The following is a 27447-nucleotide window of genomic DNA, read 5'->3' on the forward strand; positions in this document are numbered from 1 at the left end:
GGACAGGCAAACCTGCAAAAATACTCAACCCTTTCTCGCATTCGAAAAGGCACCCTCAACATAACCTCTCGAAATACTCAGCTTTATTTCCCCCCGATAATACCTCAGCAAATAAGCCACACCAAGAACAAGAGTATCTCATATCATCAGGGTCGAAAGCAAGAGTATCCCATATCATGCTTTCTCCCTGTCTTTGTCTTTGTCCTTGTCCACACCTGCAGGACAAGGAGAAAGAGAGCAGTCAGTCGGAACCTGAAATCAAACCTCCAATTTGGAACTGACTGCCTGGAGCCTTTGCTTGGTTGCTTACTTAGCATTGCTCTCGAGTACTCATCCTCAACTGCTGTCAAGGTCACGAATTCCACCGGCAAATACCTCATGACAGTTGATCAGATATTGGCTCTTTACACTGAAGCTGCCAAGCGTGGATGAGTCACTATGAAGGAATGTTCTGAAGGACCATTTAAATGCAAAGGTTGCACACCACTTCTGCCATGCAAAAGATTGAAGCAGAAGGTTCAACGGTGAGCTGAAACAGATCACTACAGCACGACACCTTTCCATACCACATTCATTATTCCGTCAACAGCAAAAGTATCCCATATCATCAAGGTCGAACGTACTCTAGATTTGATGGACTTGTTTTGACCCTCAAATTTTTGAGTCGGCCTTATACTCTGAAGGGCACCAGAAAACCCTCCAGCACAGTTCAAGAATAAGCCTGTGGAAAGTTACTTCTTCAAAAGCAAAAGTATCTCATATCATCTCTTATCCATTTGCTTCTCCTTATCCTGGCAGTTGAATGAGAGACAAGGAGAAGGAGAACAATCAACCGGAAGCCGAGGTCAAACCTCTGATCCTGGGTTGCTTACTTGGAAGTTTGACTGCTTACCTTGTCTATCACCTCTTTCGGCAGATCTCCTAGCTCGGCGACTTGGGGGACTCCTACTATAGGGTTTGTATCGCACTTGACCAAACCCGAAACTACAAGTAAGCTTCAAAGTGAAATTGATACATTACCTTGTGCATCTTCATCAGCTAAATACACCATTCCCGGATGGAGGAAAGGTACTTCCAGAGAAGGGCAGATGAAAATCAGACCACACTTCGGTACTTAGAAGTTTCGTGATTACTCAAGGGATTGGATCTTGCAAGTCCCCAACCGAGGAGTTTCCCTCACTCGGGAACTTAGGGGAGCACTGTTTGTACCATACTTGACCAATCCCGAAACTACCGAGCACCGGCCAACGCTATACTGTCAAGGACCCAGAAGAGTTCCCCTCCGACCAGAAGGCCAATCACTACTCGACACGTGTCAAGATTAGAAGCCAATCAGAGCGCAGCACGTGTCGACGTCAAGAACCAATCATAACATGACACATATCAATGTGACAAAGCTACAAGTTTTTCTATAAATAGGGGTCATTCCCCCACAATATTGGCTAATGCCATTTGTGTTAAATCATTCACAAAAACTCACTAAATTGAGAGCTTGATCCTTTGTACTTGTGTAAGCCCTTCACTACTAATAAGAACTCCTCTACTCCGTGGACGTAGCCAATCTGGGTGAACCACGTACATCCTGTGTTTGCTTCTCTGTCTCTATTCATTTACGTACTTATCCTCACTAGTGACCGAACCAACCAAGCGAAGGTCACAAAACCTGATACTTTCTGTTGTACCAAAGTCTTCGCTGATTTTGTGCATCAACAAGTTCCAAGCTTCTACATCAATGATTTTGGGAATAAATGGGTTGTTTGTAAGATGACTTTATACGTAGGGTTTGAGTTTCAAGTTAGGGTCTATGGGTTGTGGAATAAACTTTACTTTTTGACATGCTATAAAACTGGGATAAAACAATTTATGGTTCAAGTGTTTAATTGTAGAAATTTGTGAAATTTTTTCCGTAATGTGCAAGTGGTGTGCATATGGTGTGCATGGCTACAACTTAAGATAAGAAGCGAGAATGTTCACTAGTTATAATGTACGTATGTTGGGTCCCGGAATTTAACGAGTATGACCACAACCTAGTTGGCATCGGCAAAAAAAAAAAAAAAAAAAAAAAAAGCTTAAAAGACGTTAAGGGTCATGCGTATCTATGAAATAACGATGAGTATCATGTTTTCTACGTTCACGGTTAAGTGACGGTTGATATACATAACAAGACTTTTCAAACTGCCACTGTTACCTTATATACGTAACAATTATGTTTTAATTGTATCCACTATGCTAATAGGTTGCCGTTTAAGTTTCTTATCAATGCAAAAAACAACTTGTTTATACCATATTTAGGGTCTCGTATTTAGACCTCGTATAAATACTCATGGGACTTAAATGTAATTATGTGATAAAGGAAATGGCAAATATGTAATAAGTAAGGAGTCCTTATTCTATAAAAGGACCCCTCACCCTCACAATTAGGGGAGGCCAATTCCTAAGGCTCCTCACCCCTCTCCAAGCTCTCACTCTCAGAGCTCTCTCTCCCTCAAATAAATACATATTCAGTGTGGATGTAGCCCAAACCTTGGGGTGAACCACGATACATTTTGTGTTATTTACTTTACTTGCAGATTCACGGTCGAATTTACGTTGTTCCAAGACCTCCGGTTTTGTGCATCAACACAACTCGTTGCTTGATCTCCAGTTATGTGCATATCATGTGCATGTACTATACATATGATGTGCATGTGGTGTGCATACAATGTATATAGTGGTGATGTCACAAGTGATGACCTCATTTTTCTGATTTAAAAAAAAGAGATGTGAGCTTTGGATTTTTGGGTGTTGAAAATTTTGACATTGATTGAAATTGAAGTTGAAGCAAATAATATAAATTTTTTGTTATATATTATGGGGTATTTTTTTTCATTTTTTTGTCTTATCCTGCTTCTTAGTCCTACAGTGCAACAAACGCTTCACTAAGCTAGTTTAGGTTAGTCTAATCTAAACCAGTCTAGCTTAATCTCTTAAACTAGTTAAGTTCGAGACAGTTCGGTGCAACAAACGCATATGTGTTCCATATAAATTGAGAACTAAGAAGATTGCTACTTTTGTAACAAATCCTAAAACTGATAAGGTATTGTAACCATAAATAAAGTGAGTAAAACTAACCATATTCAGGGCCAGTAGGTTTGGAACTGCTTGTGAAAGGGCTAAAAGCGTTGTTTATTTTATTTTTAATATACTAATATATTTATACTAAAGGATAGGGTGATAAATTATTCTCATACTCTCTCTCTTCTGCCAGGACCGGTGAGTTTGTGAGTGTAGCAAAATATCCAGCTGATACGCGTGAGACTAGTAATTATTCTCATACTTATCATTCACAAGATTCGAATCTAAGATCTCTCATTTACAAATAAAGAGAAATACCTACAAATGAAAAGAAATACCACTAATTATCATACTAAATGATTAAAAATGTTTTTGACAACCAAAAGTACATGTGAATGCGTTTGGCATAAAGAGTATGTATTTATAAAGGGAATTGTTATTAGCACTCCAAAATCTCATTTGGCACTCCAAACTTTCTATAATTAGAAAGAAAAATACACTTGTGAGGAGTGTAGAATGAGATTTTTGAAATGGTAATAACAGTTCTCTTTCTAAATCATAGAAGCACTTTACTTATTTAAGAAAAAAAAATTCCAATAATTTTTAAGAAGCACTTTTTATGTTTTTGTTTTTTTTGTATTTTTGTTTTTTTGTGAGGAGTGTAGAATGAGATTTTTTTAATGCTAATAACAGTTCTCTTTCTAAATCATAGAAGCACTTTACTTATTTAAGAAAAAAAAATTCCAATAATTTTTAAGAAGCACTTTTTATGTTTTTGTTTTTTTGTTTTTTTGTTTTTTTTTTTGTTTTTGTTTTTATAAGAAGAGTACGATATTTCATTCATGGATAAAAAAGGCATTACAAATACATATCATAAGGAATTCATCCCAAAAGGGTCCTTGCAAACTAGATCTAAAAATATTACAATAAAGCATCACAAAGCAATGAGTAGACTTTAAGCATTTGTCTGAGCTCATCAGGAGCAACACGATTACACTTATCAATAACTGTTAAACTTCATGTTACAAGGAGATCAAGTGAGAACAATATCTCAAACATAAATTGGGACAGGGGGTCAATCGCATTAGCTAATCACCGCCATGATCCCAAACACCAAATAAAGTAGATCCAGCAAATCAACTGCTCCACCCTTCACACATAAATCCAAAAGAGGCAGCACACCAAAATGAAAATGAAAATCAAGCACTCTCCTAAAGAGAGCAATCATACTAGCAAACTTTGCACATAGAGAAATCAAACTAAACTCTAGGACAATTCCTGCAAATTACTAAACAGAAGCAAAATAAAAAGACAAAATCATGTCGCCACTTCGCATCCTTCGAACATCCAAAAGTTGCATCATTGCACCGGCTAAACCCAAAATGTCGTACTGACTAAACTCGATCCCGACACAATTTGACATCTTACATGGCTTACTGCTTCAAACCTATATCGAAGGTGATAACTTAATCCAAAAACCTTGTGATAACTATGTATGTTGGCCAAAAGACGACTACATCGTTTCACATGACAATTCAACACCAAATAAAGTAAACGGAGAGTGAAAGAGAAGAGACGAAAAATGATTTTCAAGAGGATTGCTGTTGACCCCAAAACCAAAGGCAGGAGCTGCGGCAAAGAATTTTTCCTTTAATTTTCTTTGAATAAAAATTACAAATCCTATTTTTAATAGAACTTAACACAATCTGGTGTGTATTCCTACGTTTGTGCTTCATAAACCATATACTTTTTTTGTTCGAAAAGGAATATAAACCATCTTCGTAGTTGCCACTTAGTATTACAATCTAATTGTAAAGTGAAAGATCTTGGATTCTCTCTATTAGTGGAGATAATAACGTTTGTTTAAAAAATAAATAAATAAATAAATGTTGCAGTCATATTTAGAATAAGAATATGATAGTGTAAATCTTAGTAGATTTGAGAAAGTATCTTATATTCCTTTTAGGAGTAGATTACCTATTAAATGTTGTAATCCTAAAGGAAAAGATTTTTACCTATCCTACTACAATAAATAAAGGCACAATAGTTTGAATCAAACACACCTCACAATTAAATCACTCTCTCTTGTCCCTCAATATTGCCGGCCCCTCTCTCTCTCTCTCTCTCTCTCTCTCTCTAAACCCTAGATCGTTCAATCAAATAGACCTACTAAACACTATTTTGTAGTTGACCAAAATCAAACACATGAAGAGTGCAAAGTCAAAATTGACCCTCAAAAACCCGAACGGCCATTCCCTAAACCCCATTAACGGAACTCCAACTTTTGCCATTCTTCTTCTGCTTGGGCTACAATTTTTCACATCTCTCAGTATCGCTTTTGAATCTCAGCTATTTTGCCTCTCGGAAGTATCGATTTCGTTAATTTTAAAAGCCAAAGACAATGGAAATTGACAGAGTCGACGGACGCACGCCAAACCAGTTGAGACCATTGGCTTGTTCTCGCGGCTTCCTCAACCGCGCTCACGGCTCTGCAAGTTGGACTCAAGGTTCTTACTTCACTTCAAATCCGCATACATTTTCTGTATTTTCAATGTGGCCGTTAGCTGAAATGATCAGATTTTCAGTATTTCGTCAAACATTTGATTGTTAATTTTGATAAATTGAGCGGCTGAGATTTGATTTCTGGTTATTTTGGCTAAAATTTGAAATTCCATTTTCTTATCTGTGCTTTTGATTGATATTGGTATTTATGTTTAGGTTTGTTTTGTTGGTTTTGATAGGAGATACGAAAGTTCTGGCTGCAGTTTATGGACCTAAAGCAGGAACAAAGAAGAATGAAAATCCCGAAAAAGCTTGCATTGAGGTTGTTTGGAAACCTAAAACAGGCCAGAGTGGTGAGTTTTTGCCGCTACTATACTTACTCTTATTGCTCTGGACTGGACAATGGGTACGTAGAGTGGGGGCGAATTCTGTTATTTCCGTCTAATTTGAACATTTTTTGCATTATATAGGAAAATTGGAGAGGGAATACGAGATGATATTGAAGAGAACCTTGCAAAGCATCTGCATACTGACTCTAAACCCAAATACCACAACCTCGGTCATTGTTCAGGTGAGGCAATTTTATTACATGAAAAACTTCGTGTCCGAATCTTAGGCGTTGTTTTGCAGAGTCAAGTAGTGGATGACTTTGAGGATAGGTCAAATTTTAGGAGTTTTAAAGGGCTTGTGGTGGTAAATATGGGCATTGGCCCCTTTACATAGACAGGTAAAAGTTTCCAGGAAGTGTAACTGTGGTTTGGCTTTTGAGCTTGTGCATGAAAATGCATCTGCCGATTATAGCCTGTTTGGTATCCTTCTTGGATCCAATTTTGTCGTTTTCAAAAATGATGAATGTAGCTAACTTACTTAATACTCATTAGTTTCAAAACCAAAAATTGGATTCAAGAAGGATACCAAACAACCTGGTGGCGGTAGTTTTTCCAACCCGTAAGATGAATTGTTATGTAAAGCCAGTATACTTAGTGTAGTCTCCCCTTTCTAAATGCCGATTTTGTTTGAAGTTATGTCCATCTAGTAATATAGGTTCCCATCTCTTATATATCTTCATGTATGCGAATTGACCCTTTTATATGCCCAGTAACTGAGTCACCGAATACTGCTTCAGTTTCCTTGGGTATGTGTTATTAACTTGTTTACAACTATGGTTAAGTAATCGTCCTTTTATTTAAAAACATTATGTTTCTGCTGCAGGTTGTCAATGATGATGGTTCTGTATCCTTCAACGTTTTTCATTTTTCGTACATTAGAAGAAGTTTAGCAATTTTAATAGGCTAATTGGGAGCTCCAGTTTGACATTCATTGAATGTCCTTATTGCCAGTGTATTCTTTCATTATTTCTGTTTGGCCCCGGAAAAATAAATATCTTTATATAACCTTGCGGGGTGCTGGTAGTGCCGTTATTCTCTATGGGTTACATAAAGTTCCATACTGCACAAGGGACAAGTATTTTTTATCGGTGGTGAATAACCTCGAGGCATTTAGATATCATGTTTGACATTTTCACATATCCAAGAATGTGTTAGCTACACCCTTGTTTGTTATCTTCTTTTACATGTTGATACAAGTAGAAGTACCTTAACAACTACTTGTGTAGCTTCTGCCATGTGCCATAAATGCAGCGTGTGCTGCCCTTGTTGATGCCGGGACTCCTCTAAAACATCTTGCTGGTAAATGAGACCTATGTTTTGGTCTTCTATCCTATGTTTGATGAATATGTCCTGAGGTGTTTTTATGCTTTTTGCAGTCGCTGTATGTTGTTGCCTGGCAGAGAGCGGATACATCATATTGGACCCCAGCAAGCTGGAAGAGCAGGTTTTTCTTCATTCATATCTCTGTAAACATCTAATTGCATTTAGATTATACTCCAAAATTCTATAGCTTCTTTAAGCAATAAAAGGGGGGGTCGATTCACACATGCGTGTCTACATTACATCTGCAGAACTGTAGTTTTGTTTTGTGCCAAGAAATGCTTCGTGTTGTTGGACTAAAGATAACAGGCACCATGCTGTAATCTTACTGGAGTTATAGAAGTCGAGTTGTTTTCATATCTAAATGTGTGCACGCGAAAAATGTAATTATGTTAGTATAACAACTATGTCTTACTCCAACCTCAACCCCCCTGAACCTGGTGAGCCAAGAGTAAGGGTCAATCTCCGTATGTGATATGTTTGGGTTTGTGTGTATTTGTTATTCTCTACATCGGTAATACCTTGAACTATGACTCGCTACGCCTCCAACCCATACCTTACCTGGTGAGCCAAGGGAGTCACATTCTTTGGCACTACATAATTCTCCATCCTTAATGGGGTTTGAATTTGTGACGCAGAAAATGAAGGCGTTTGCGTATTTGGTCTTCCCAAACTCTCTCACAACCCTTCCAGAAGGAGGATTACTGGTGGGAGGTGAACCCATGGAGCATGGGATCATCACCTCAGTTACCCAGGGCGCAATGTCAGGTGTTTACCGCTCTTCATCTCCCCTTTCCTGGTGTTTAATGCTATTTTGGTTGTGTTGGTAAGATTTACAATACTTGATCTAATCGGGTTCTCACTCTATATTTTTCCAGTGGACGACTATCTTCACAGTTTAGAACGAGGGTGCGCCGCCACTGCAAAGATGTCGGCATTTCTCCAAAAGAGATTGCAACCACTGCTTTCAGATGATTAAATCTAAATCTGGGAGATATCGCACAGCGTAAACGTCTCTGTAGCTAGATTTCGCAGCTCTACTCGATTAACATGAACCATACGTACAATATTTTGTGTACTCCACTCTATTAGAACCTCAGATCAATGTAATACGGTAACTTTCAACGTAGCCCTTTGGTTAATTTTGGAAGAACAAAACTGTTCCTGCGGTTATAATACAGCGGTAATTACTCTGTCAAAAGCACCATTAGCAGAATAGCACATGATTAATTTCGAATAATCAGCATTCCATTGATGGTAATTTGGTATAATACATGCATAAACAGGGCCGGACAATCCATTCAGACTAGGCCTGGCAAACGGGTCGTGTCTGTCGTTTTCGTGTAACATCTGTTATTTTAACGGGTTGTGTCGTGTCACACCCGTTATCTTAACTGGTCCTTAACAGGTCGAGTCACTTTACCCAAGTTACCCGACCCGTTATGACCCGTTAAGAAAAATATTTTTTTTCTTCTTAAATTTGCACATACAACACATTGCCACATAAATATTACTTCAAAACATTCAAACACAGTTTTCGTTTAAGTACTACATCTACACTCGAAAATAAGAGTCTAATAAACAAACATACATACACCACTAGTCTATTACAAAATATTAATGGCGCGTTTACTAATCTGTAATCAAATTGAGAGGAATTAGATTGAGGGGGAATTGGATTGAGGAGGAATTGAAATGAGATGGAATCAGAATCAGATTCCTGTTGAAGTTGTTTACTAAAACTGTCAGGAATCGGAGTAGGAATGATGTTGAGTCCATATAAGTTGTTTACTAATTCATTTCAATCGGAATGAAAACTAGGTTGATTACTATATTGCCCTTACATAAATAAATTATTTTCATACTAATAATTTAATTAAATTCTTAATTAAATTTATATAATAAAATTCATCTATATAAGCATGTATAAATAGGTTTTATTTATTTATTAAAAGATGGCAAAAATGATATTGAGTCTATATAAGTTGTTTACTAATTCACTTCAATCAGAATGAAAACTAAGTTGATGACTAAATTGCCCTTACATAAATAAATTATTTTCATACTAATTAATTAAATTAAATTCTTAATTAAATTTATATAATAAAATTATCTATATAAAAAAATATAAATAGGTTTTATTTATTTATTAAAAATGACATAATGAGTGTCAAATGAAGGGCAATGTTGGGATAATAAGAAACAAGTGAGGGCATAATTGGAATAAAATATGCATTCTTGATTCCCTTGCCCTTAGGGAATTCAAATACCTCACAAAACTAGGGAATCCGGTTCCTCCAATTTCAGGAATTGGATTCCTTGTTTCGTGTGGGCTCCACCACTTTTTTGATTCCTTAATATTTAGTAAACACCGGAATACTCCGTAATCGGAATTCAATTCACTTTCTTTATTTCGATTACCCTTACGTAAACATGCCATAAATGTACAAGGATATGCAAAATGAAAGAGTTTTTGTTTTCAAGGTTGTGAAGCCTTTCACAAAAGTTTAAACCTTGTCAATGGAACTCAAAGCTTGCATGTTATTCCTTTTACAAAATCCTCAATTTTCATCGATTATCATGACATAAGATTTTGTGGTATCCACTAGTATAAATATTTTAAATTGAAGATCGAATTTATTCATTGTATTCATATATGGTCAAGGAGTGTAGCTGTAAAAGAATTATCAAAATCGGAGTTAAAATAACCGTTAAATCGTGATTTTTCGTTGATAATGGTCGAAAAGTTTTGTCCCGTTACTTGATCTCTGAATGTTTGTTTTTTGTGATTTTTGGCGTATGCAATCTTGAAGCATATAAAAACAAGTTTGATGATTAGATCGTTGAAATTAGTTTTGTAGAATGTGTATCCCATCAAAACGATAGATTCACTTTAAAATTAGTTTCGTAGAATGTGTATCCCATCAAAACGATAGATTCACTAACACTTAGAGTTTATTTATACTTTCATTAAGTATAACATAAGATTTTGAGGTATCCACTAGTGTAAATATTTTAAATTGAAGATCGAATTCATTCATTGTATTCATATAGGGTCAAGGAGTGTAGCTGTAAAAATCATCAAAATCGGAGTTAAAATAACCGTTCCATCGGGATTTTTCATTGATAACCGTCGAAAAGTTTTGTCCCATTACTTGATCTCTGAATGTTTGTTTTTTGCAATTTTTGGCGTATGTGATCTCAAAGTATATAAAAACATGTTTGACTGTTGGATTGTTGAAACTAGTTTCGTAGAAAGTGTAACCCATCAAAACAATAGATTCACAAACACTTAAGAGTTTATTCATACTTTCATGAAGTATAACATAAGATTTTGTGGTATCCACTACTGTAAATATTTTAAATTGAAGATGGAGTTCATTCATTGTATTCATATAGGGTCAAAGAGTGTAGCTGTAAAAAATCATCAAAATCGGAGTTAAAATAACCGTTAAATTGTGATTTTTATTTGATAACTGTCGAAAAGTTTTGTCCCATTACTTGATCTTTGAATGTTTGTTTTTTGCGATTTTTAAAGTATGATATCTCGAAGCATATACAAACAAGTTTGACGGTTGGATAGTTGAAATTAGTTTCGTAGAATGCGCATCCCATCAAAATGATAGATTCACTAACATTTAAGAGTTTATTCATACTTTCATTAAGTATAACATAAGATTTTATGGTATCCACTAGTGTAAATATTTTAAATTGAAGATCGAGTTCATTCATTGTATTCATATAGGGTTAAGGAGTGTAGGTGTAAAAAATCATCAAAATCGGAGTTAAAATAACCGTTAAATCGTGATTTTCGTTAATAACTGTCGAAAAGTTTTTTCCCGTTACTTGATCTCTGAACGTTTGTTTTTTGCGATTTTTGGTGTATGCGATCTTGAAACATATATAAACAAGTTTGACGGTTGGATCGTTGAAATTAGTTTTGTGGAATGCGTATCCTATCAAAACGATAGATTCACTAACACTTAAGAGTTTATTCATACTTTCATTAAGTATAACATAAGATTTTGTGGTATCCACTAGTGTAAATATTTTAAATTGAAGATCGAATTCATTCATTGAATTCATATATGGTCAAAGATTGTAGCTGTAAAAAATCATCAAAATCAGAGTTAAAATAACCGTTAAATTGTAATTTTTTGTTGATAACCGTAAAAAAGTTTTGTCCCATTACTTGATCTCTAAATGATTTTTTTTTGCGATTTTTTGGCGTATGCGATCTTGAAGCATATACAAACAAGTTTGACGGTTGGATCGTTGAAATTAGTTTTGTAGAATGTGTATCCCATCAAAATGATAGATTCACTGACACTTAAGAGTTTATTTATACTTTCATTAAGTATAATAGGGGTGGGCAAACGGGCCCTGGGCCCGCGGGTAGGGGCGGGTATTAGCGGTTCGGGGCGGGTCCTAATTTTGAAAAAGAGAAACGGGGCGGGGCGGGGCGGGCCTTTGAAATTTTAGGTTCGGGCCGGTTCCAAAAGTGTAGAAAAATGGGTACCCGGACCGGCCCGTTTGCAAAAAGACCCCTTTGTTGGGTACTGTTATTGTCTCCCAGCCTCCCAAGCCCACTTCTTTTGTTCCTCTCCGTGGGCCGTGACATTTCTCAATCTCCAACACACACACACACACCCCATTTCTCAGTCTCCGTAACAAAATCGCTCGAACCTTCCTCATTCTTCTGCTTTGTTTTTTCTCCCCCCATCTCTGCAACTCTTCTTCCCGGAGCACAAACACACCACACCCACACCCCACCGAGAAATGATATGCTGCCGCCGCCCTCCTCCCCCACCAACTCCTCCGTCTCCTCCTCTGATCTCAACACCGAGGTAACTCATTTCCCTAATTTCTTCCAATTTCGTCAATTTCTTAATTTTGATTTACAAAATTTGTGAAAAGTTGTGAAATTTTCAACCGCATGTCTAGCTTCTGGCACTCCTTGTCCAGGATGAAGATGGTCTTGGTTGGTGGGAACGAGTGCTCAAAGGATAGCTTGGGGTTCGACCGGATCTCCACGTTTGAGTCGTCCAGCTGCAGTGGGGAGTGGTGGAGAGAACTGAGAAGGCGCACAACGTGATCAACTTAAGCTTTCTCTCTCTGGCGAGGAAGTTGGATCTGTGCAGCCTATGCTCCGGCGGCGCTTTCTCCGTTTTTCTTTTGTTGCCAGATGCTCAAATGGGAGAGAACTGAGAACACCTCATTTCTGTAGTGGATTACAATATGACCCATGCTTTGATTTTGTCTGTTTCTTTATCATATTTGCAATGTTATTCTGAATGATACATCTTCTCAGATGTTATTGTTTGTTTGTTATTTTTTGATGTAAGAAGAGCAAGAGAAGCTGGAGAAGAAACTGAAAATTAGAAGGAAAAAAAAAAAAACAGGGTACCCGTTGGACCCGTAGGAACTGGCCCGTTTTATACGGGCCGGGTTAGGTCCGGTTCTCAGTTTGAAAATAGTAGAATCCGCCCCGGCCCGGCCCGTTGTATTTTCAAGCGGGTCCGGTCCGGTCCCTTCAATTTTGGGCCCGGCCAGGCCCGTGCCCACCCCTAAAGTATAACATAAGATTTTGTGGTATCTAGCAGTGTAAATATTTTAAATTGAAGATCGAATTCATTCATTGTATTCATATAGGGTCAAGGAGTGTATTTGTAAAAAAAATCATCAAAATCGGAGTTAAAATAACCGTTAAATTGTGATTTTTCGTTGATAACGGTCGAAAAGTTTTGTCCTTTTACTTGATCTCTGAATATTTGTTTTTTGCAATTTTTGGCGTATGCGATCTCGAAGTATATATAAACATGTTTGACGATTGGATCGTTGAAACTAGTTTCATAGAATGTGTATCCCATCAAAACAATAGATTCACTTACACTTAAGAGTTTATTCGTACTTTCATTAAGTATAGCATATGATTTTGTGGTATCCACTAGTGTAAATATTTTAAATTGAAGATCGAGTTCATTCATTGCATTCATATAGGGTCAAGGAGTGTAGTTGTAAAAAATCATCAAAATCGGAGTTAAAATAACCGTTAAATTGTGATTTTTCGTTGATAACCGTTGAAAAGTTTTGTCCCGTTACTTGATCTCTGAATGTTTGTTTTTTGCGATTTTTTGCTAATGCGATCTCAAAGCATATACAAACAAGTTTAACGGTTGGATCATTGAAATTAGTTTCGTAGAATTCGTATCCCGTCAAGTTCAATGGTATATATATATATATATATATATATTAAGTAGATTTAAATTTATTTATTTTGTACATATAACACTTAAGAAATTGAAAGGTATGTATATTTAAGCCGATCCAATGGTCACCACTTTTTAATATTTAATTTAATATATATATATATATATATGTTGATGCACAAAACCGGAGGGGTCTTGGAACAACGTAAATCCGACCGTGAATCTGCAAGAAAGTAAAGAACACAAGATGTATCATGGTTCACCCAATGTTTGGGCTACATCCACATTGATGTTGATATTGTTTTACTCTGAATAGTGAATATACAAGAAGGCTAGAGTCAGTGTGCTCTCTAGCCTATTTTCTGTGTGCTCTCTTCCCATGGCCTAAAACTTGGCCTCCCTTAATGAGGAGAGTGATGAGTCATTTTATAGAATAAGGGCTCCTCACTTATTACATATTTGCCCCTTCATTTATTACATAATTACATTTGAGTCCCCCAAGTATTTATACGAGATATAAATATGGAGGCCCGAAGTATGGTACAAACAGTAGTCCCCCAAGTCTTCAGTCAAGAAAGTCTTTTGGCTGGAGACTTGAAATTCTGTCCATGTGTGTGCCGAAGTAACTATATGTCGTCTAGAACTGAATACTCGATATAAGGCGGTGCTAAATGTGAAATGATGCTCAACTAGAAGTAGCACATGTTGTGAGGCTGCTCGGCTTGTGGCTTATGTTGCCTTGGTTGGCTCGGCTTGTGACGTTGAAGGTGAGGGAGTGCCTTTTATAAAATAAGGGATCGCTCCTCAATACATAAATGATGGGCTAGAGTTGATGCTCGCGGCGAGGCGATTGCTCAGCAGGCGGTGATGCTCTCTAATGATGGTGAAGGAGTCCCTTTTATAGAATAAGGGCTCGCTCCTCAATACATAAATGATGGGCTAGAATTGATGCTCACGGCGAGGCGGTTGCTCAGCAGGAAGCGGTGCTATCTTATGATGGTGGGAGAGTCCCCTTTATAGAATAAGGGCTCGCTCCTAAATACATAAATGATGGCTAGAGTTGATGCTCGCGGCGAGGCGCTTGCTCAGCAGGTGGTGATGCTCTCTAATGATAGTGAGGGACTCTCTTTTATAGAATAAGGGCTCGCTCCTTAATACATTAGTGATGGGCTAAGAGTCTCTCTCTAATGAAGGTGAGGGAGTCCCTTTTATAGAATAATGGTTTGCTCCTCAGTACATAAATAATGGGCTAAGTTCCCCAAGTATTTTTCATGAGACCCAGTTGCGGAAGCCCAATATATGATACATAGTGTAGTCCCCCAAGTCTTCAGTCAATAGAGTCTGTTGGCTAGAGACTTCAAATTCAATCCATGTATGGGCAGAAGTGGCGGTTGTTCGGAGGCGGTCTTTGTATACCATGCACTGAAGCTTTGTAGGTGAAGCTTTGAAGCTAGAGCTCTGTAAATGAAGCTTTCGAAGTTGGAGCTCTCGAAGTTGGAGCTCTGTAACTGAAGCTTTCGAAGCTAATTGACATGAGTAATGCTCATGAATGTTTATGTTGATTGACATGAGTGATGCTCATGGATGTTGACATGAGTGATGCTCATGGATGTTGACATGAGTGATGCTCATGAATGTTTATGTATGATTGACATGTGTGATGCTCATGAATGTTTATGTATGACTGATATGAGTGATGTTCATGTATAATTTTGGAGTACTGGACGTACTTTTGATCGCCTGGTTGGTGATAATAGCGGCAGGCTGCCAAATAATTTTAGAGTATTGGACGTACTTTTGATCACTTGGATGGTGATAATAGAGGGTGAACCTTAAGTGAAGGGATAGAGGTTGGAGTTTGAAGCCATATGGCTTGGCTCTTTTGGGCATATGGGCTTTCGCCCTCCACATAACATTTCAGCCCACTATTTTGGGCTTGTGGGCTTGTCGACATTTTGCCCCTTTTTTTTGGCATGTTGCCTTCTTTATTTATTTATGATTACCCTTTATTAGGGTTATACAGATGTCTCCAAAAGATAAGAAAAGTAAATCACATCATTCAAAACAAAGGTTTCGACACAAAATCTTCGACAGTTGCAGATCGTTGGTGTGTACTAGGTTGTTGCAAATCTTTTTCCATGTGCATACTGCGCCTACTGAATGTTTTACCTTTTCCTTTCTCTTTATTTTTCTTTCTTTTGGTAGATGACAGACAAGGGAATAATGAATTGTTATGAGAACAGGAATCTTATCTCCGCTTTTCTAGTGGCTTCTTCAGAAAAGTGGGAACATGCATGATGAAAGTTTTCTTTTTCAAAAGTTGATGGCATCTTCTGATGGCTTGCCTTTATAGTACCCATTTTTTCCGAGAAGTTCATCCACAAACATGTGCAGCCTGGTCATGATTTCTCTTTATCCTCCTCATTTTTCTTTTTCTTACTTTTGCTTTTCTCTTTTCCACCGTACCTCTCTCACTCATTCTCTTTTTCTTTTCCACCTATAGACATCTTTTTCCTTTTATATTATTTTCTTTCCACTGCACCTCTGTCAGCGTTTTGGTTGAAAGATTTACGGAATGACCTGAGCTTGTCCCAGTGATAGCAGCTCGAGTAATACAGAACAAATAACATAATGCAAGAGCACACAAACATGGGGATGAGACCAAATATCCAGAGGAAGAAAATGAACGAGAGGTAGAATGCTCGCAATCCGAGGGTCTAAAAATAGCTTTCGCGATTCAAGTTTTGGGCAACGTACTCGAGGTAATCCTTCTGGCCTTTCCATGTGGGCACAGTGGCTAAGAAGCTAACATGTGCATAGTATCTAATAGACTGCACATTCAAGAGAAAGGCAACAAGAAAGCAAAGCAAGATGGAAAAGTACTTGACTGAAGAGAGAATGAGACTCTTGTTCCCGTAAACTAGTCTGGATGCTGTGTTGCCGGAGTCTGATGTAGTGCTGACAAATACGCCGATGAGAGAACTGAGAGTGATGGCTGTTGTTGCCAATAGCGTAGACGCCATTATGTTGTTGCGTATCGTTTGAACAGCCAAAACACAATTCTTCAAGGGGTCAGACATGATGGATAAAACCCATTGGTGGCGAGACTGAGCGTTGAGGCCGACGACGGTTCAAATAAGATGGCGATGGATGGTGATCAGCAGCCATACGTGGTATGCACCCAGCACCAGCAGACCCATCGGCACTAGCACATAGTCCACCTGCTTCGCTTCCATCCCCTCCCTCTCTCTCTCTAAAAATAATTAATATGGAGTTTAATGGAGAATTGTGGGCATGTGGGAGGAAACTGTGAGGCGGAGGCAGAGGCTGAGGCGGAGAAGGTAACAGCTTGGAGGAAGAGTAGTAGACTAGTGTTTGAGAACACGACGTCAGAAATGCCAGTGACATGTTTGGACCTTGCTTCTCTGCTGTTTCAGTTGAGTTGTTGCTTGTTGGGTGGTTCGGTTCTTGGGTTTCTGCAGATTCATAGTGAAGGTATGAAAAATTGAGAGAGAACCGACATAACTTTTCGTGTCGTTTCTCACAGACAGCGCCAAATGTTGATGCACAAAACCGGAGGGGTCTTGGAACAACGTAAATCCGACCGTGAATCTGCAAGAAAGTAAAGAACACAAGATGTTGTAGACATCGAAATTTCGGTAAATAAATGTTGACCGATAAATCAAAGTTTCAACGCTCATGTATTACATAAATTTTACACGTTGCGTGTGTCTAAACAAAAAATCGAAATAAGTTGGAAAAGTCATCAAACAGGACACATGTCAACACCTGGCAGAAATGACTTATTTCATCTGGAATATTATATTCAAAATTAGGCCTTGGAAAATTCTATAAATAGAAGCCAATTTCATTCATTTCAAGGAACCAAAATCATTAGGCAAAATTCTTGAAGCTCTGAAGCTCTGAAACTTTGAAGCTCTCAAGCATCAAGGTTCCCGAAGAATCAAGAAAGCTCTCTTCGTTCTTCGTTCTTCGTTCATCATTCATCCTAAGATCAAGCCCAAATGGCCATTTGGATCAACAATCATCCACCAATTCAAGATCAAGCCCCGACGGCCCTTGAAGAAAGTGTTCTTCGTTCATCGTTCTTCCAAGATCAAGCCCTAACGGCCCTTTGGATCAACAATCATCCACCAATTCAAGATCAAGCCCCGACGGCCCTTGAAGAAAGTGTTATTCGTTCTTCGTTCATCGTTCTTCTAAGATCAAGCCCCGACGACCCTTGAAGAAAGCACCATCGTTCATCATCCATTCATCTTAAGATCAAGCCCCAACAGTCATTTGGATCAACAACGTCGACAAATCCACACATCCAACCGTTCTTCAAGATCAAGCCCAAAAGCCCTTGAAGATTCGTTCATCACCGTTATTCAAGATCAAGCCTCAACGACCCTTGAAGAAACACTCATCCTCAAGATCAAACCCCAACGGCTCCTTGAATATTCACTCAAATCCACCTTCAAAGATCAAGCCCACGGCCCTTGAAGAAACTTCCAACAGTTCATCCAAAATCAAGCCTCGACGGCCCTTGGATCAATGAAACATCCACAAATCAACACCTTACGGAGATCGAATCAGAGGATCAAATTATAGAGAGATTGTAACCCCAAAATCATTAAATACAAATATTATTTTGTGCACGTGTTCTTGTCTCTTTCGTTTCAGGAAAATTTCGTGTTCACAAATTTGGCACGCCCAGTGGGACAATCTCTACCTCTCATCTCTTTCTCCGTTCAAGAAAATCAAGCACACTGCCAAACTCAATGGCATCAAGCAAAGGACAAGCCGTTCTCACAAAGGGAAGAAGCTTGAGCACTTCCGCCATGAACGGAGCATCCATTGGTGCCACAACCACTCCTTAACATGCCACTTCAAAGTTGGTGCCGCTAAAGGAGCAAGGGGAGCATCAAAGGCGCGAGTCCGTCATTAACCTGACCTCGCTGGGGGCACCGAAGCATGATACTGAGGCACACAAGATGACATCACAAAGCAGCCAACGACGTTCTTTGTTAGCATCCTGGATGTCTAAAAGAAAGTCACGTCTATTGGTTACACAAGTCATGACTATCGGCGTTACCTCCATCGAAGAACAATTGGCTCAGATGAATGAAGCAATCGCAAGGCTAACCCGAACTGTGGAAGAAAAAGACTTGCAAATTGTAGCACTAGTCAACCGACTGGAGGCGCAGGACGGCGAGAAACCCGACCCAGAGGATGATCCACTAAAAAGAGGAGCTGGCGAAAAAGATGAGCCTCCGATGGAGAGAATCGATGTGAAGCCGGAGCCAGACCAAGCAGCGGCACTCATGGGATCTCTTTCTATCCAGCAGCTACAGGAGATGATCACCAACACCATCAAGGCACAGTACGAAGGGAGCTCAAATACCTCCGGGTTATACTCGAAGCCGTATTCAAAGAAGATTGACGCCTTAAGGATGCCGAGGGGTTATCAACCGCCAAAGTTCATGCAATTTGATGGAAAGGGAAACCCAAAACAGCACGTTGCCCACTTTGTTGAAACTTGCAACAACGCAGGGACCGAAGGGGACTACCTCGCCAAGTAGTTTGTGCGCTCGCTGAAAGGAAATGCCTTTGAGTGGTACACAGACCTAGAGCCTGAGTCCACCAACAACTGGGAGCAATTGGAGCAGGAATTCCTTAACCGCTTCTATAGCACCCGCCGCACCGTGAGCATGCTAGAGCTAACGAGCACAAAACAATAGAAAGATGAGCCGATTATTGACTACATCAACAGATGACGCACTCTAAGCCTCGACTGCAAAGACAGGCTCTCGGAGACCTCTTCAATCGAGATGTGCGTCCAAGGTATGCAATGGGGTTTGCTATACATCATTCAAGGCATTAAACCACGAACCTTCGAGGAATTGGCCACTCGTGCCCATGACATGGAGTTAAGCATCGCCCATCATGGGAAGAAAAAACCAATCGCCGACTACAAGAACGACAAAGTTTTGGGGCCAAAGGTGGATAAGGCTACATGGAAACCCACCAAGGAAGCGATGACGGTCAACATATCTCCCGTCAAAATCTCCACACGAGGCAAGGTGATTCAAATCGAAGCTTTTCGTGATTAAGAGATGCATAAACGCACTTTGAAGGAGCTTGAGGAGAAGACTTATCCATTCCCCGACTCTGATGTGGCTGCCATGCTGGATGACCTATTGGACAAGAAGGTGATCGGTTTGCCTGAGTGTAGATGGCCGGAAGAGATGAATCGTACCGACAGTCCAAGATACTGTAAATTCCACCGCTTCATCAGTCATCCGACAGAAAAGTGCTTCGTGCTGAAAGTTCTCATCATGAAGCTGGCTCAGAAAGGAATCATCGAGCTAGATCTTGACGATGTGGTGAAGTCAAACTATACCACCATCATTTCTGGCTTTTCCGACTCAAAGTTTTTACCTCAACCGCCTGGGGCATCCTCCAAGACAAGCAAAGTTGAAGGATGGACTCAAGTCACTCCTAAGAAATTGCACAAGAAGCACACGTCTCATCCACAAGTCCGCCAATCGGAAAGGGGGCAAAACAGCTCTTGTCAACCTTCAAAGCAACGTGAACGTGTTGAAGATGATGAAATTTCGACACATAGATCATCCATCCCCATCACGATGCGCGATTTCTTTCCTGAATACTTCTTCAATCACTTAGTCAAGGCTCCTTGCTATGAAGATTACGAGGAACGACTCTCCCGGATCGCTTGACGAACAATCAACGCTCCTGGTCTGCATGAGCATAAAAGGCAACATCAACTCTCCTGGTCTGCACGAGCATAAAAGGCAACATCAACGCTCCTGATCTGCACGAGCATAAAAGGCAACACCAAATGCTCCTTGTCTGCACGAGTTGAAACTGCAAACGACATTAAGCTCCTGGTCTGCACGAGCATAAAAGGCAACACCAAAAGCTCATTGTCTCCAAGAGCCTAAACTGCATGGCACAACGCTCCTGGTCCGCATGAGCATAAAAGGCGACACCAAAGCTCCTTGTCTGCAAGAGCCTAAACTGCAAGACACAAAGCTCCTCGCCCGCACGAGCCTAAACTGCATGGCACAACACTCCTGGTCTGCACGGGCATAAAAGGCGATACCAACTGTTCCTTGCCTGCACGAGTTGAAACTGCAAACGGCACCAAAAGAAAATACCAAGAAAAAAAAATGTATTTGAACTACGTTACGACTTGATCTCTTCTTTGGAGGGGTACGTAAGCAGCTCGAATATTCAAAATTTGAGTTCAGTCACACCAAAATAAGGAATAAAATTTTTTATTAAAAGTTTGATGTTATTACAATTTCTTTGTACAAATATATATATATATATATATATATATATATTAAAATGGGGTCTTTCTGGCCGGTCCAAAACTCCCTTCTTTCCAAAACCAGCAAGCCCAGGTACGAATCTACCCAAGCATATTTGCAGGCCCACCATGCGGTCACCAATCTACGAGCCTATCTACACACAGGTCTTAGCAGCTGAGGAACACAGCCCAAATACCATGTGCAGTCCATGCTAGCGCCAGTTTCTCGACCCAATATGAGGCAAACCCAGCAACCAAGCCACCTCTATTTCTGAAGCATTTCCAGCTGATGGCTTCAATAATTATTAATAAGGGACCCATCCAGGGTCTGGATGGTCTCAGACCCGCAAAACCTCTGAAACTAAATTTAGGTCGGATCCAAATCAAGACCACCCGCCACAGCGCCTGTCCACCATAAGAGCCAGCGACAGCGACAGATCTCTAGGGAAGACCCGGCTCAGCAACGCCGAGTGCGAGGACGCCGTCGTCGCAGGAAACGCACCACGACGCCAGGATCCACCGCCAACCTCATCCTCAAATAGACGCAGCAGCCACTTGGGTGTCCAAAGATGTTTTCAACGTCTCTCATTCCCTCTTCAGAGATGCAACGAAGAAGAATAGCTCAACGCCTAGGAAATTCGGCGCCTCACCAACCTCGGCGTCGATGCCAACTTCGACTGCATAAACTCCCCAAAGTCTCTACCTCTCTCAGTCCGTACACCCCTCAAGCCCACTGCACATCTGTCTCTCGGCTTCCTCATCATCACCCACCTTCAGCCATCGCAGTTTGAACCAAACAGCCTTTCTTCACCAAAGCCCATGAACAGGGCCAAAAGATAACCATCTCCTCCATTAAAACCCTTATTCTGCTAGGGAATTCTCTCGTCCAAACCTTAAAGTGGAGCGGCCTCCAGAACACTCATGCTTTCCGATTGCACCGCCGCCGCCATCTGTTGAGCTCGACAAGGTACTGGAAAATGGCGTCGTTCAGCTCCGTCGCCTACAGCTTCGTCACCATGGGAGCTATAGCAATGGCATAGATTTCGTCACTCTCCAAACAGCAGCTCCAGCTCGCCCAAGGCCTCCGTGTTCTTGGTCCAAACTTCACGGCCGTGCCCATCCACTTCTGTTGATAAATCTCAGTTTGATAACCATGCAACAGCAACTGCAACACATGCGTTGTGTGCGTGAACCAGCTAGAAGTGAGTATGAACGAAACGAGGGAGTTGCGGGACTACAACAGCTTCGTCTTCCCCTCTGCATGGCACAGCGCCATCTCCCCATTTTTTCCTCTGCAAGGTAAAAAAAAAAAATATGCAGTGGCTGTGCAATGGCGGCGATGCAAGGCAACAAGAATGCAATGGCAACAACAGACAGTGCAACGGGTGTACAGTGGTTGTGGTTAGTGGTGGTGCTGAGTGACAGTGCAACGAGTGTGCGGTGGCTCTACGCTAGGTGGTTGCAATCGGTGGTTGTGCTCAGTGGTGGTATTGGTGGAGCTTCTCCCTTTGTCTCCTCGCATTCCTTCTGCCCATCAGCTTCAGCAGCACGTGCAGCCCCTCATCCTTCGTCTTCTCTCGGACTCGGCCTGGGTTTTCACCCACAAACCCAGCCTTGCAGAGCACCATATATATATAAAAAAATGGTGGAATCTTGGTGGACAGCACCATGCAAAAAAAAAAAAAAAAAAAGTTATAAAGGTTTCGGTGCATCAGGCACCATCCAAAAGAAACAATAAAAAAATATTATAATGGATGGTGCATCAGGCACCATGTGCAAAGAAAATATATATATATATAATAAATGGATGGTGCATCAGGCACCATCTGCAAAAAAAAAAAAAAAAAAAAAATTTCTTTATGCTTTTGGCACTAAATATATATACACACACACACAAAGAATGAAATAAGGCTCATTTATTGATTTCTTTGAAAATTTACAGAAATGTACATTTTACATCAGTAAAAAAAAAAAAGAACAAACAGGAGGGAGCCTTCACGAAGGTTGCTCGTGTGAAGCCTCACCACTCAGTGAAGCTTCAGGAAGAAGAGGCGCCGGAGGTTGACTGTTGGAAGCCTCACCACTCGGCGAAGCTCCAGGAAGAAGAAGCACCGGAGGTTGACTGTTTGGAACCTCAACACTCGGTAAAACTCTAGAGGACGAAGGCAATAGGTGCCTCTGGAGTGAAGCCACAAACATCTGATGGTCACTCTGAATTCGACCTTCGGATTCTTGCAGCTGGTCGAGCTTTCTCTTCATGCTCGTCGAGTAACTATTGGCAAGCATGTGCAACTCTCTGTTTTCACGCTTGAGCCCTCGGATCTCCTGTTTGAGACTCATCACTTCAGCCGCCAATGATTCAACTTGACGGGATCGAGCAAATAGACGTTGGGCCATATTAGACATAGAACTTGCACACTGCACACTGAAAGCCAGAGAATCCTTAACAGCCAACTCATCAGACCGTTTGGAAAATAGCCTGTTATCTTTGGGAGTGACAAGGTTCCGAGCCACCATCGTAGCGGTCATATCATTCTTCATCACCAAATCCCCAACGGTAAGAGGACCAGTATGGGATATGAAGGATGGGCATCATATGTTGTCTAGAGAAGGCGGGACTGCCTCTTCACCAAGGTTCAAGTCAAGACGACGGTCGGAGGGGCCAAACATTTTCAAAAGTGTTGAAAGAAAGAAGATATCGGACAAATCAAGATCTTAGAAGTGCAAGAAGGGAGTTTCTACAATCGAAAATTCAAGTGTGCTTTGAAACGAACTGCTTCCTCTATAAAAATCAGCACTCGACAGGATTTCAGAGATCAAAGAGGCGAGCTTAGAATTCGAAGAGGCCAATTCAAAAATCGAAGAGGCAAGCTCAGAAATCGGAGAGGCATCTTGCTTTTTCAGACGTGTCAGCATCTGTCACACGCAAACTCAACTTTGCGGAAATCACGGGCAATTTGTTGAAGCGCCGATCCCAGATATCGAAGAGGCGCCAATCTTTTTCAGCCTCGTCAACACCTGTCACATGCACACTCAGCTTGGCGGAAATTACGAACAATTTATCGAAGATTTCTGATGAAGAAGAAAACACGTGAAGCCATACTGAACAATCACTCAAATGGTTGCCAAACGAATGAAAGAATAGTACTTCTACAGGTATTAAAAAACTTCCCATAACTGTCCACCTTCACCCTCCATAGCAAGGCAGACATACAGAACCTTTCTTCATCTCTGAGAATGCTTTCCCAACAAAGCTTCTCGAGTCACTCAGTGTTCCTTATTCCTTGGGGTACCTCTGCAAGCAAATAACACCTAAGCAAAAGTATCTCATATCATCAGGGTAGAAAGCGAGAGTATCTCATATCATGCTTTCTCCCTGTCATTTCCTTTGTCCTTGTTCTTACCTACAAAGACAAGGATAAAGAAAACAATATGCCGGAACCTCCACTCAAACTCGGGTAAGGAATCGACTATCTGGAACCTTTGCCTGGTTACTTACCTGGCATTTCTCTCGAGTACTCGTCTTCCACTGCTACTGTACTTCCAAAGAAGCTGCCACATCTGCCTGAAGAACAGATAAGGCGAGTGAAAATGATACCTTGCAGCATGTGGAGACAACGTGCAGAAAAAACAAGCAGAGAATAATGCAGCCTGCACAGTCAACTCAGTAGAAGGAGTCTGAGTTGAGGAACTCGAGGAGATGCCACATTTTCCTGGAGAACAGATAAGGCAAGTGAAAATGAGACCTTGAAGCATGTGGAGATAACGTGCTGATTTCCTTCAAAATCAAGTCTCCCATTCCCCGCACAATCGACTAACCCAGCAGAAGGAGTCTGAGTTAAATCCAAGAGCTCAAGAAGCTTCAACAACATATTGACGGCACCATCGCCGAAGAGCAAAGCCTCGATATGCAACGCTGTCAAATCACCACCACTTCTTCGAAAGCAAGAGTATTTCATATCATGCTTTCTCCCTGTCATTTTCTTTGTCCTTGTTCTTACCTGCGGGATAAGGAGGAAAAAAGCAATCACCCAGCACTTGGTGTCAAACTCCCAGTCAGGAACCGACTGCTTGGAACCCTTCCCTAATTGCTTACCTAGCACTACTCTCGAAGTACCCATTATCTCAACATCTTATGCTTCCAGAGAAGATACCACATATGCCAAAAGAACAGATAAGGCAAGGGAAAATGATACATTAAAGCATGTGGAGACAAGCACAACAAAGCACGTGCCGATTCATCCGCTACTTCTTCAAAATCAAAAGTATCTCATATCATCAAGGTTGCAATCACTCTAAGTGGAGGACTCGTTTTGACCCTCCAATTCTTGGGTCGACTCGCTAGGCGTTGTGGGCTGCACTTGCCGATTCACCACCCTTGAATCAAATCCTTAAAGATCAAGTCACAAACTGGAAGAAAAGCCCATCAATCTTGAAGATCATACCGTTGACCAAACTGCTCAGGTGTGAATTAGAAAGATTGAACAAAGCAACAAGTCGTCACCTTCACCTCGTGCCTACTTGCCATGTGTTCGAGTCAACCTTCAAGAATCAAGCCTTAACGGCCCTTGAAGAAGCTTCCAGCCAAATTCAAGATCAAGCCTCGACGGCCCTTGAGGAAATCACAAGTCCAATTCAAGATCAAGCGTCCACCATATTTGAATCAAATCCAGTTCAAGAATAAGCTGTGGAAAATCAACAATTGGAGGAATCCAGAAAATCCTCTAACCCAGTTCAAGATCAAAGTTGTGGAAAGTCAACAAGCGCAAAAACAAATACGTGCCGATTCATCCACTACCAAAGCCAAAGATCATCTACCACATGAAGCTCCTTGTGGTCCAATTTCAACCTTCAAGATCAAGCCTCGACGACCCTTGAAGAAATTTCAAACAAAGTTCAAGAACAAGCCTCAACGGCCCTTGAAGAAATCTCCGACCCAATTCAAGATCAAGCCTCAACAGCCCTTGAAGAAATCTCAAAGCCCAATTCAAGATCAAGCCTCAACGGCCCTTGAAGAAATCTCCAGCCTAATTCAAGATCAAGCCTCGATGGCCCTTGGATCGACATCTACAATGAGGGACTTCAAAACACATCTCCTACACATGACAAGCACATGTATACGACGCGCCTTGAAGTGGGGGCATTTGTAGACATCGAAATTTCGGTAAATAAATGTTGACCGATAAATCAAAGTTTCAACGCTCATGTATTACATAAATTTTACACGTAGCGTGTGTCTAAACAAAAAATCGAAATAAGTTGGAAAAGTCATCAAACAGGACACGTGTCAACACCTGGCAGAAATGACTTATTTCATTTGGAATATTATATTCAAAATTAGGCCTTGGAAAATTCTATAAATAGAAGCCAATTTCATTCATATCAAGGAACTAAAATCATTAGGCAAAATTCTTGAAGCTCTGAAGCTCTGAAACTCCGAAGCTCTCAAGCATCCAGGTTCCCGAAGAATCAAGAAAGCTCTCTTCGTTCTTCGTTCTTCGTTCATCGTTCATCCTAAGATCAAGCCCAAACGGCCCTTTGGATCAACAATCATCCACCAATTCAAGATCAAGCCTCGACGGCCCTTGAAGAAAGCGTTCTTCGTTCATCGTTCTTCCAAGATCAAACCCCAATGGCCCTTTAGATCAACAATCATCCACCAATTCAAGATCAAGCCCCGACGGCCCTTGAAGAAAGTGTTCTTCGTTCTTCATTCATCATTCTTCCAAGATCAAGCCCCGACGGCTCTTGAAGAAAGCACCATCGTTCATCATCCGTTCATATTAAGATCAAGCCCCAACGGTCCTTTGGATCAACAACGTCGACAAATCCACACATCCAACCGTTCTTCAAGATCAAGCCCAAAAGCCCTTGAAGATCCGTTCATCACTGTTCTTCAAGATCAAGCCCAAAAGCCCTTGAAGATCCGTTCATCACCGTTATTCAAGATCAAGCATCAACGGCCATTGAATAAACACTCATCCTCAAGATCAAACCCCAACGGCTCCTTAAAGATTCGCTCAAATCCACCTTCAAAGATCAAGCCCATGGCCCTTGAAGAAACTTCCAACAGTTCATCCAAAATCAAGCCTCGACGGCCCTTGGATCAACGAAATATCCATAAATCAACACCTTACGGAGATCGAATCAGAGGATCAAATTATAGAGAGATTGTAACCCCAAAATCATCAAATACAAATATTATTTTGTGCACGTGTTCTTGTCTCTTTCGTTTCAGGAAAATTTCGTATTCACAGATGTATCGTGGTTCACCCAATGTTTGGGCTACATCCACATTGATGTTGATATTGTTTCACTCTGAATGGTGAATATACAAGAAGGTTAGAGGCAGTGTGCTCTCTCGCCTATTTTCTGTGTGCTCTCTTCCCATGGCCTAAAACTTGGCCTCCCTTAATGAGGAGAGTGAGGAGTCCTTTTATAGAATAAGGGCTCCTCACTTATTACATATTTTCCCGTTCATTTATTACATAATTACATTTGAGTCCCCCGAGTATTTATACGAGATCTAAATACGGAAACCTTAAGTATGGTACAAACAATATATATATAATTATTATAGTTTTTAGGGGTATAAAATTGTTAAATTAATATATATAATTATTATAGTATTTTT

The 27447-nt window shown here is 40.4% G+C and overlaps 1 protein-coding gene and 1 pseudogene across 1 annotated transcript; one reads left to right on the top strand and one right to left on the bottom strand.

Annotated features, from left to right (window-relative positions):
* The first annotated feature begins 5257 nt into the window (after positions 1-5257).
* LOC103416066 (exosome complex exonuclease RRP46 homolog) lies at positions 5258-8466 on the top strand. The gene is made up of 8 exons (XM_008354341.4): positions 5258-5561; positions 5796-5909; positions 6027-6127; positions 6769-6789; positions 7172-7244; positions 7322-7389; positions 7904-8033; positions 8144-8466. Exons 1-8 carry the CDS (start codon positions 5456-5458, stop codon positions 8242-8244), a joined length of 714 nt encoding a protein of 237 aa, XP_008352563.3. The 5' UTR covers positions 5258-5455; the 3' UTR covers positions 8245-8466.
* Positions 8467-15996: 7530 nt separating this feature from the next.
* LOC103416074 (uncharacterized) lies at positions 15997-16732 on the bottom strand (annotated as a pseudogene).
* Between the last annotated feature and the right edge of the window lie 10715 nt (positions 16733-27447).

Source organism: Malus domestica, chromosome 15 (assembly GCF_042453785.1).
Source record: "Malus domestica chromosome 15, GDT2T_hap1".
In the NCBI taxonomy this organism is placed as follows: Eukaryota; Viridiplantae; Streptophyta; class Magnoliopsida; order Rosales; family Rosaceae; genus Malus; species Malus domestica.

Coding starts and splice junctions, on each gene's coding strand:
- LOC103416066 (XM_008354341.4), top strand. CDS start 5,456: ATGGAAATTGACAGAGTCGACGGACGCACGCCAAACCAGTTGAGACCA. Junction 5,562..5,795: donor CTCTGCAAGTTGGACTCAAG/GTTCTTACTTCA, acceptor TGGTTTTGATAG/GAGATACGAAAGTTCTGGCT. Junction 7,390..7,903: donor CCAGCAAGCTGGAAGAGCAG/GTTTTTCTTCAT, acceptor TTTGTGACGCAG/AAAATGAAGGCGTTTGCGTA.